Source organism: Siphateles boraxobius, unplaced genomic scaffold (genome assembly GCF_051911475.1).
Source record: "Siphateles boraxobius isolate OS27281-9 unplaced genomic scaffold, OSU_SipBor_1 18, whole genome shotgun sequence".
Taxonomy (NCBI): domain Eukaryota; kingdom Metazoa; phylum Chordata; class Actinopteri; order Cypriniformes; family Leuciscidae; genus Siphateles; species Siphateles boraxobius.
The window spans coordinates 10,288,560-10,300,814 of NW_027508788.1; the positions used below are offsets into that span (position 1 = coordinate 10,288,560).

The 12,255-nt window shown below is 39.3% G+C and overlaps 1 protein-coding gene across 2 annotated transcripts in view; it reads left to right on the forward strand.

Moving 5' to 3' along the window:
• Positions 1 to 536: 536 nt before the first annotated feature.
• The window catches only part of ppp3ca (protein phosphatase 3, catalytic subunit, alpha isozyme), a 77,528-nt gene continuing 65,809 nt past the window's right edge, over positions 537 to 12,255 (forward strand). Inside the window, exon 1 of one of the 2 annotated variants that reach the window (XM_077233420.1) lies at positions 537 to 910. In XM_077233420.1, coding sequence (XP_077089535.1) covers positions 856 to 910 — 55 coding nt within the window. In that variant the 5' untranslated portion in view covers positions 537 to 855. The remainder of the gene's footprint in view (positions 911 to 12,255) is intronic. The other variant, XM_077233421.1, reaches the window with a different exon arrangement.

Here is a 12,255-nt window from a genome sequence, read left to right on the forward strand (position 1 = left end):
GTGGGGGCGGTAGAGAGAAAGTTGTATAAGATTCAACTCATTTTTAAAGTCAGTTTAATGCAATTTAAGTTGATTATATATCAATCATTATATAGGGGAAAGTTCTGTGATAACTAATATATATATATATATATATATATATATATATATATATATATATATATATATACAGGGATAAACTGAAAAACATTATTTATTTATTTTTGGTAGGCCTATTTATTTTTTTGAAAGTATTCACAACTTTTATTTAGTTTTAGTTATTACAGAACTTTAGTTATTCCCTTAACGTTCTATCAATCTATTTTCATCATATATATAATACAACTTACCACTCCTAATAATGGTACAGTGGGACGATGTCACACGTGATGCGGGGCACGTTCGTCCAGAGCAGACCAAAGTTGCATTTCAACTTGATTATCAGTCATGACGATGAGCGAGCGGTGCCTTCTCGGGAAATCCCTTCACCTCCACCTGATGGCAGCATCACGCAAGCCCCTTCACCCGGTGAGTGCGTGGGAGTTCCCCGCTTCGCCAGGTCGGGGTGGTGCAACGCGCTGAAAGGATCTCCCGAGCGCTCTCTCTCTCTCTCTCTCTCTCTCTCTCTCTCTCTCTCTCTCTCTCTCTCTCTCTCTACCGCCCCCACCCCATCAGCAGCACCATCCTCCCCCTCACGACAGTCTCAGCAACAGCAGCACTATCGTCCTCCTCCACCCTCTCCAGCATTATCCGGCGCTAAGACACGGAGTAGACGCATCCAAGTGATGCCACTGCACCAACCGAAAACACGCCGAGAATAAAGCGCTTCTTCTGCGAGGAGGGAGAAACACATTCGCCTGGAGACATCCACTGCCCATGAAGATGTCTAACGCTGACATGGTCTTGAACTCCACCGATCGGATAGTGAAATGTAAGTGCATATTTTCCTCCCTCTTTTCTTACCTGCAGCTTTCATTTGTGACCAGTGTTAAATATGGATGTCGTGCAATTATTTATGTGCTGTTTCTTAAAATGTTGTCACAGCTAATTAAGACGTTTTCGATCGCATTATTTAATGTGGTCGGTTCGTGTTTAGGACTGAATGGTTTTGAGATGCGATGGGGTTTTTTTCTCAGCTATGGGTTGATGTTAATTGAGTCGCGGGCAGGAAGAGGGAGATGTGTTAGAAAGGCAGATCCAGTGGAGGCGGTGATGCAGCAGGATTTTTAGGTGGCATCACGCAGCTCTTCCTGTATTCTTCAGAGATGATGAAGCAATACGGGTTTTCAGTTCGTTTTTAGCTGTTTGCTTTCTGGGGGAAGCCTCCAGTCTGAAGGTAAATCATTCGAGCTGGAACTGTCACGCCCCCGTTGCGTCTGATTGATTTTCTTGCATTTACTGGTCACGTACCGCACATTAATATTCTCACAGGAACATAAGATCAGAGACTCAATACACGCGTCAGGATCTATAGAAACTACACTTCTGTTTAATTGAAGGTGCATGCAGAAATTTTTTACTAAAAAGGTTTGAAATGTTGAGAACTAGCCTAGTATTAACATACATACACACGCACACACTCAATAAATGCGTTTTTTTACTTGAAGCAAATGTAGTCTTTTCCTTTATTTTCTTGTCAGAGTGCACTAGAATGCTTCGTTGACATGTTATAATCACAAAAATTTGATGCTCTCATAAACATGTCACCTTTTTCACCTCTTCTAAATTTGCAGGTCTGACACACGCACAAATGTCAATGGGCCTAGTTATATCAGTCTTATAGCAAAAATCTGTTTTATTCTACATGGAGAGGTTCCATGGGTGCCACCATGTTGGGATCACATGACTAGAAGTGTGGCGCAATTGACTGTGTTACTATTAAAAACTTTTAATAATAAATTTTTTGCCAGTGTTTAGGATGCTTTACAAAGCATAGGCTACATATAGATTATTACAACTACTGACACAGGTGTGTGAGTGTGTCACATCAGACTGTTCAAACAAAGTACAAATACACATTAGATAGGTAAACATGAGAAATCTACCCCCAGTTTCACAGACAAGGCTTAAACTGATCCCAGACTAAAATGCATGTTTGAGCTGTTTTAACTGAAAGCAACTTGCACAAACATATCTTCAAATATGCCATTGTTTTGTCTCAAGATGCATACCAGTAATGTTTTAAGGCATGTTTATTAAAGCTACTTAAATTGAATTAAGGCCTTATCCTGGCTTAATCTAAACCCTGTCTATGAAACCAGGCCATAAAGACACATGAAAAAAATAAAAGCTACACCAACAGCTTTGGTAGGGTCAGCAGTTAAACTTAATGCATCCAGGCCAATAGGTGTCAGTATACATACAGTCTTAAACCACTAGTAGTATTAGGATGAGTAAGAGCATAGAGATGTAAACAACAGTTTACGGAATGTAGGCCTACCTTTAATCCATTTCTGTCTTTGAAGTTAAAGGGTCATGAAACCCTAAACCAAATTTTCTGAGATTTTAACAGAGGTATGTGTGTTGAACACCATTGAATACAATGTTAGCATCTGTTAGATTTAATAGTAGGGTGAAAATGGTTCAATCTTATTTTTTCCCGCTATTTTCGTTTTCCGGGACTTAAAATCTTCAGTGGGTGCTTCTCAATATCCCTCCTCGTTTCCTCGCTCCTCCGTCCTCCATCCTATGACCCAGAAACCGATCGAGCTCAGGCATTTTGAAGGACATCTCAATTCCGTAATTGCTCTGCGAGGATCGAGGAGTGAGGATGCTTCCAGAGGAGTTATAAGCGAGGATACACAGGTGTTTCCTATGTGGAAGTGTTTTATCGACTAAACGTGACGCACAAATAAATTCTCCCCCGCCTTCACATCGGTCACAATCATTTGAATTTATAATTTACCTTTGCAGTTTAAATAAACCACATCTCTCACATATTTCAACAGGGTATCTTGCTTCAGCATTATTTATTATGAATTTCTTAAATAACCAAACTAAAACAACATAAGTGCAGATCCTTTGAGCGCTGCTGTTGACGCTGTGAAGTGATGCTCGAGTGATCAAGTCTTTCCATGTATAAAAAAGCTTTCATTCGATTCCTCCGTCCTCATTTTCTTTCCTTGCAGCCTTCCCTCGCATCCTACAGGGGGTGGAGCTGAGACGCAAGGAAATGAAGCGAGGAAAGGAAACGAGGATGCACAAATAAGAATTGAATAGCACCCATCGTGTCGTCACAGGCTGTGACGTGGCAGAGCACTGTAAGTGCTTTGATGACTCATCGGTGTCTCATAATTATTAATGAGACTGATTTTTCATATCCTCTCTTAATTAGCCTATTCGTGACACAACGTGGATCTTTCCAATGACAGACGTGTCAAACTGTGATATCCCGTAGTAGATTAGAGAGCCAATCATGGGACGCAAGTGTTTGTTTTCTTGGTGCAAAAGTTCAAGTACGTTGAATATGTTTCCCCGCGATGCTGCGAGGGCTGGACTCTGGCTCCGGGCGGTTGGTTGGCCATCAACCACGGACACATCTATATTATATGTGTGTGCAGCAAAAAAAATTCTCGAGAGAGCTTCGAGAACTGGAGAATGATGGACTTCGGCCTTGTTGACGACCAATGCAAAACGTCTTGCGAGTAATGCGGTACCAAGTTCCGAGGACTTTTCTATCCCGAGGTATGCGTGTCTAAAATGTACTCGGTTTTTTAAATTTTAGATATTTCGATAATACCTCAATTGTATGCTTAATTCGTATATGTCATTGGGGTTCAGGGGGCGCGTAGATCTAGGCTATGCACGGAACGTTTTGTTTAAGCGGAAAATTATTTTTTTTCAAATATATGCATTTATAGTGTGTATATAAACAACTATATACTTTATAATGACATTATAATTATACATGTACATTTATATGGTTTAAATAGAATCACGATTACTGTAGGCTAATATATGTAGCAGGGCATTCAGTTATTTTTGAAAGGACAAAGTGTCAGTGTATTTCATTAGACTTTAACTTTGCCAGCTATAAAACAAATCTAGCATTTCCTCACATTTTACCACTGATTTTTAGTGACAGTCGATATGCATGGGCCACTGGCGTTGACAGTTCCCCCTCTCGCCTGCTGTGCCACACCACACCCACTCCCTCCCTTCTTCTCACAGCCATCCACGCCCATTTAAGTTGTATTTTCCAAAAAGATTGTGAGCTAGACTTGAGCTGAAAGAGGGGATTTTCATGACCCTTTAAGAAACATAAATGCTGGAGTATTTAATAAGACATGTAATTTCTAAACTGGTTTATTTTATTTGCATTATTTGGGCTGTTGGCTTACATTCATATATAAGACAATTCTGGGCAAGGCACCTCTCTATTTGCATCCCTACTTCATGCCGCTCATAACACCTATCACACAAGATCAAGTAATTTGATTAAATTTAGTACCCTCCCTACTTCTACTTTTGGACGTAATGCCTTCAGCTTTGCATCAGTACATGACTGGAACATACTACAAAATACCCTGAAACTTACATCTTTGATCCCAATCTCCACCTTTAAGCAAAACCTCGAAAATTACATAGTTGACTCTTGTTCCTGCTGACAATCATGAACCATATTTATACACACATATTTAAGCACTCTTTTGTTGTCTATCTTTTTTAATTTAGTTGCTTGTTCTATTGTTATGTGTCTGACTATGTACAGCTGTACAGTATGTTCTTATTTATTCCTGTAGCCTCTTGGCCAGGTCATGTTTGTAAATGAGAAGTGGTTCTCAAACAGTTTACCTGGATAAATAAAGGTTAAATAAATTAAAAAAATAAAAAAAACATTGATGCAATATCATCTGACCCTCCCATGACAGATAATGGATCCCCTTTTTACATTTGCACTATTGTGGATTCTCCCTTCTCCACTGAGGTCTGATACTTTTGTCTGTTGGCTCCATTGATGGATTAGATATATTATATATTTTATAATACTAATAGGTTTGTGTAGAATTGCAGACTCTGGAGGAATTACATTTTTTTTTCAGAATTAATTTTTATTTTTACACAAATTAACACTTCAGCCGAGCTGGTTGATTTGAATTGCAAAAATCTGTGGGCCTGTGAACTTTTGAAACAATTAAATTTGCATGCTAATGTGGCCACATTTCAATTAGTTTTCTACTGTGTTGTTTTGATAAATAGTTTTAACACTTTAAACACCCCTTGTGTCGAAGACATAGTTCACCCAAAAATGAAAATTCATTCATCATTTACAGACATCCCACTTCTCCAGAAAGGTCCTGGAGTCTCACGCATATTGATGGCGGCTCCCTGATGCCCGCAAATTATATACAATATCCTGTAAATCGAGTGTGTGAGAGAGAAGCCCTGTTTCCACCTGATATTAAGATGTGTTTTTGGTGATCTGGTCTCAAATGGTCAGCCAAAACACTTTCACCTGGTACTATCATGCTTTTCAAACGTGTCTTCTGTGACCGCTTGCGTTCAGCTTTTATTTTACACTACATCACTTTCACATTTGGCGCATGTAAACTCATGTTACGCGGCTTACGTGAATGCATATGGTAAATATAATATCATATAATAGGCCTATAATATAACAGTAGGTAGGGATGCACTGATATGAACATTTTGGCCAATACTGATAATTCTTTACGTTTGAAAGCCGATAACCAATATATTGGCCGATGAATTTAAATCCACATTTTTATATAATTTTTGAGAGCCTGATTACAAAAACAAAAGTCTCACCATTAAATGCCATGTCCCAAATACTTCAATAAATAAAACCCATACAGTACAGTAGCCACGTTTGAATCAGTGTAAGTTTTAAAATTAATTTTACCCTCCTATAGCCTATATGACAGACTTGCGCTGCACATGTTGCACTTAACTGTATTTTTTCGAAGTGATTCCTATCATATTTCAAGCATTTTAAAACTATCATAGCGAACAGTGCGCATCTAAAGTTTCTCAGCTGAAGGAAATAATACATTATTAATCGGCTTTAATATTTCGGGCAAATTTTCTTTACGGGTTAATAGCATTAAAAAGGATCATATATCGGCCGATACCAATATGATGGCCGATATTTTGTGCAGCCTAACAGTAGACCTATAATACAATATTCTGTTGTAATTCAATGTTCTTTTTGTGTGCCATATTCCGGGTGGGATGTCTAAATTTACCATTCAAAACTCATATGACTTTAGTTTCTTCTGTGGAGCATAAAAGGAGATGTTAGGCTGATGTGTTGTTCATAATCGCACATATCACCCTGAAGATCATTTAACTTGTTCAGTTCTGATTTGTTGACATGAATATTTTTGGCAGAACATTTGATTTTTATCTTCCTTTGAATGCAGAACCTTGTGACAAGGGCCATTAAAACCCTGGCTTTGATATAAGACAACTGACCTCTGTAAAAGTTAAGGTTGAATTAGTCATTGCCACATGTAATGAGTCATAGTAGTGACCCCCCTCTCCCACGCAGCGGCTACCTCATAGAGGTAGTTTAGATCTGGCTGTTTTAGCCGTAATGCCATTCTCTGAACTACCCGTCTCCTCTCCCCCTTATGTATAAATGAGGGCTTTTATCATCAAAAAAATGCATAAATAAATAACCATATCTTAAATCCCAGTGATGAGGTTAGCTAAGCATTCATATTTAGCAGTGTGCAGCTTGCAAATACAGTAGAGAAACAAAGAATTTGTCTCTGCATAGAATCCCCACAGCGACAAAGCAGGATTTCATAAAACAGTGCATGGTGTGTCATTTGCAGAGTTTCATTTACTAAGTGCAACTAGAGTTAGGCCTTTCATTTCTGCACTGGCATAATGGATTTTATGGCGCTTTACATTTAGCTTTTTGATATGCTGGTTTATCGTCTCGTCTCTTTATATGCCAAATCATTATATTGTACCCGCACTGCCAACATTCTCAAACTTTCATGTTTCATGCTTGCTAATGAATAAGGCATTTTTGATATTTCACAAATTCAAACTACAGTGGAAATTTACGTTCTGAAAAACATTTAAAGATTTGCAAAGGTGAAAAGTTCATACAGACTTGAGATATCATGAAGCAGAAGCTTGATATCGTGGCTGTTCTGTGGTTGTATTATTATTTACAATTTACACAATTATTATTACTATTGTATAATTAATACTATAGTTTATTTTATATTTTTGTTTAATGTTTATATATTTATATATATTATAATATAATATATTTATATTATAAGGACTGCATCTTTTACATGCAGTAATTGCTTTGCAATATTATCTTCCTTATAATTACAATGCAATCTATTTAAACTCTTGAGTCTTCCATTTTCACTTAAAATTGAAGGAACATAAACTGTAAGAATTGAGAAATGCCAGGCAGTCTGGTTGAGGAACGACCAATCCCGAGAAGACAAAGGACCTTCCAGTAAATGAACATTTGAACTCTCTCTTGTGAAGTTAGCATCACCATTTGAGACGCAAGTCTCAGCTCACAATATATCTCTTCCCTCTTCCCCCTCTCCTTTCTCTCTCATGTTGAGATCACCAAAATTCACCCAAAAATCTATATGGTTTAATGTGAATTTTTATCATACAGTATTATACATGTTTGGTATCATTTGAAATGTCTCAGTGCTACTGGTACAAAGGTCTCATTCCCAAACAAGTAAACCAAAAGTTAATACATTTCTTAAGAGTTTAGAGATAACTGGCACACAGAGGAGGGTGTGTCTTCCATGGCATTCTGCTCCCAAAAGGTGTAAACTCTGAATGCAAATTCCCATTGTTAGCAAATGTTTCCATGTGAAAGAAGTTTCTGTCTATATAAAGAAATGCAACAAGAGGCTCAGGGCAATTTGTAACTCAAACTAGCCTGTGATGCTGAGTGTATGCAAAACATGCAACCACATGTATGCAACCACATGTCCGTGGTTGATGGCCAACCAACCGCCCGGAGCCAGAGTCCAGCCCTGGCAGCATCGCGGGAAACATATTCAACGTACTTGAACTTTTGCACCAAGAAATCAAACACTTGCGTCCCATGATTGGCTCTCTCATCTACTACGGGTTCGCATCTTCTCTCTTTATTCCAGAGCATTTGATGTATTTATTATCTTTTAACTGATTATGAATTTGGCATTATACATTTACCTGACATAATAAATTGTTACATTTGATTTATTCCAACTGACTCTTTAATTGTTTTCCCAAGTAGATTAAACAGATATGTATGTTGTTACCGCAAATTTTGCATCAGATTAGTGACGACTAATATTTGGCACTAATTCAAGGGTACTTGGTTTGCAAAGACAAGAAGTGAATTTCCGTTTAGGACAGCAAACGCGCTGCTTGACCAACCTAAATCTGGGTGTCTTACCTCTGTTTTAATTTAATGTTACTTTAGATAATTGTACGTGGGAAATCACGGCATGGCCAATCCAAAGCTTTTATAAGAGAAGTAAAGTTGGTTGACTTATATCTGTAGTAGTGGCCATACCTCTACTGAAGTAAACATTAAGTTAAATTCAAGTGTATGCAATTCCTTGGGGGTTATATCAAAGTATCTTTGATTGTGTAAGCGTGAATGTGACCGATCTCGGGTATATAGCAATTATCTCTGTGTTTAGTGACCGAAGCTGGCGAGATTGTGATCGTGAAACCTGCGTTAAACAAGGTTGTGAGGACATACCTCTGAGCGACATTGCTTCCTAATATGAATGGGTAAAATATAAGTAAAGAGTTAAATAGAACAATCAAATGTATTGCTAAACTATTATATAATTGACCAATAACCAATTGGCAATTTAACCTAATATAATGAAATAGTATTGTAACTAATAATGATTAATAATATATAAAAACAATAACAATATAAAGATTCAGTGAATATAAAGAGAATATAAATTCTTGCAAAAATCTGTGACATTGGCCACTTGGGTTTCACACTTGGTTCATTTTAGTGGACTCAGGACAGAAGAATTTGTGGACGGCCAAAACAAACCCAGACCCATGTTTTTACTGCACATTTTTGTTGTTAGTGCACACAACTGTAGTTACAATATTACCTTATTTACCAAAATACTGAGGTATAACAATACTAATGTAGCACAATTACACTGCTTAACACTATAACTGACTGAAGATCAATTCTCTTTTTGAATGTCTACTGTGTGGATGAGTCAAATTAGCATTTTGTTTTACTTGCAAAGTCATTTTAAACAAATTAATAGATTCAAACTCTCTGAAATCAATTAGGCACAATTCTAAATGTTGATGTAGATAGTGTTTCAGGGCAGTTTAGTGTAGTTATCAGACAGAGAAGAAAGACAGCGTACTTCAAACTTACAGCATGTCAATCAGTGCCTTAAAAGTGCCTTAAAGCCCAGAAGAGGAAGGTCAAGTGTTGCTTCAGCCCCTAAATGCTGGTGGGAGTCTTGCTGTCTGTAGACGCCACTTGCCCACTCGTGGTTCTGGGTTGCCTACATGCCAGGCTTAGAACGGCCTACTTTACTGAGTCCAATTCTAGGACATTAACTGTGTTAGTTCTGATGGGGCTTGGCGGCCCACATGGGGCTCAAGAGGTATTGTCAGGATATAAACGGGACACCCAGAAAGGTGAGTCACTTAGCGGTGGTGGCTCTCTGGGTCATGTTCTGATTAGGACATATGGAGATTACTACAATTAGTGTTGTTACAATGCTGTTGACCTGACATGGTCATGCTTACAACTAAGAAATGTTGCCAAGGAAGCTGTGCTGTTGTTTCAACTGTGACAACCAGCATTGCTTTGAAAGTCATTGTGTAGCAAGTATATTTTCTTGCTAAAAGAACACATTACATTATTTCATTTTATGGGGAAAAAACAAATGTTAGTTATGCTTGAACCATATCAGTTACTGGCTATTACATATTTTTACAAAATGTAAAAAGATATTTAATTGTGCAAAAATATGCATGGTAGTTTCCTCTATTTTTACATTTATATTACCTTGAATGTCATTAAATAATTAGTTTCTAGTGTTTTTTTTTTAAATTCATTTGGATAAATGAATTGAATATTGGCCGTTTGTTAGTTATCGGCCATAACAAATGAATTATCATCATATGGGGATTGGCCAGAATTTTTATATTGATGCATCCCTAATCACTGCTATAATGCTCGGGTGTTGTGGGTGGTTGCCAAGGCTTTACAGTTGCTACATTTTTTCTTAGATTCATGTTTAGTGCATTCGCTATACGGTTGCTAATTTTCTGTGGCCAGTTGCAAAAACCGCTTAGACTAGTCTTAACAGTTTGTCATCTAATTTTTTTAAGACTAGTCATCATTTTTTAGTCAGTTACAAAAAAAACGGTGAAGTACAACATGTTACTGGATTATCTTTGTTGATCATGGAACAACATTCCAATCAACCAATCAGATTTGAGGGCCATATTTACAGTTTATGTCAAGTTTAGGCTTACAACCAGGGTTAGGTGCTTCTACATCAGTTTTATTCATCTATCATCTATTCATCTTAGGGATAAGTTATGGGTAGGGTTAGATTTAGGGGTAGGGAGAGGGCTAGGACAGGATTGTTGTTCCAGGATCAACAAAATATGTTGATCCTGGAACATGTTTTACTTTGCAAAATGACCCATAAAAACATAGACTGGTCTAATTTGAATTCGAAAAGTAACTACTTTGCTGCTTTGGTCAGAGTTGTTCTGAAGACACAGTCTAAACATCATGGCGATGTTTATGCAACTTAGGTTGTATTCTACGTGGTTACTTACCACCAATTTTCTATGATATATGGTTTGTGTCTCTCCTTCAGTATAAGGCTAAATTCGTGAATCTTATTGCTTAGAAAAGTTATATCACTCCTCTTATCAATAAAACAGGATTTGAGGTACCATTAATGTCTGTAGAACAAACAATGTCAATATTTAGAGTAACTATTTAACTAACCCCTAGTGTAATCAATATAGCATTTTTGGTTGTGTTTATTAAACCCACCCAAACAAATGATTCCAAACAAATGCTCTGTCATTTAAGCTTCGGTTTCTTTGTCGGTTGATTCAAATAGCTCAGCATGAGCCTTCTCTGGCCACAATGTTGCAACTTCCCATATTCATCGTATACATTTTTAATGAGTTAATAAGGCTGTGTTTTCCCTTTGAATTAGTGTGATCCCTTGGGCTATTCATTGAGTGATCATCCAGAACTGTTGTTCAAGCAATAAGCTCAAAGGAAAATATGAGCATAATCTGTTAGGGAGATGAAGGAGTCCATTCAGAGGCAATGGGGGCAGATGCACAAGGGTGGATGGTGGTAAGGTGGAGTAATTACTGACAGGATTGAAAGAGACGAGATGGTTGTTGGGGATCTGCTTGCTTGATATGTACATGCAGGCTTTATATAGTAGTGTGGGTGAATTATTTAAGCATTGGTTTGCAGCAATGTTTCAGTTCACATGGCTCTTACATAACAACACTTCCCTACGGTCTACTGATGAGATGGAGATGAGGGAATGAAGAAGAAAAGATGAGAGAAAGGATGAACAATCTTAATGTCTATTCACACTGTAACAATGTTCAGGGAAGAAGGAGGCGGGAACCGGCGAACATTTAACAATGTTGGGGGGGCACCCACGAGCCGGGGGGGCACCCACGAGCCTGTGCCTACTCCCCCCCGGCGGCGGCGATCCCTGGGGGGTATGGACCGACAAGCCGAGGGAAACGGAGACGGAAGCATGAGGAGCGACAGATCGAGAGAGAGGAGAGAGAAAAAAAAACAAAAAAAAAAAAACATGGTCCGGTTCCCACAACGCGCTGCCATCATGGTCCTCCACCAGCTGGGCGATGTCCTCCGCGGTGCCTGGCGGTGACGCTGGGTAGCCCTCGATGGACGGCTCGACACTCCTCCGCCGCCCGGTGGACGGCGACGGCTCCTTGGGATCTAGGGCAGACGGCAGGAGTCCCCTGATCCCTGCTCCTCCCCTTTGCTGGTGGTTGGCAGCAGGCTCCGGCCCACGGCGAGCGGCGGCGACTCCCCCGCTCCCTCCCGGACGGCAGCCGCCCCTCCAACTCCCAGGCGGCCGGCAGCGAGCTCGGCCGTCCCCCCGGCAACTCACTCCCGTGTACCGCCTCGAGCGTCCATGGCCGCGAGTCCCCCGCTCCCTGCTCCTCCCCTGCCCGGCGGATGGCAGCAGGCTCCGGCCTACGGCGAGCGGCGGCGACTCGCGCACCATGCTCGATGGCACCGCGGATTCC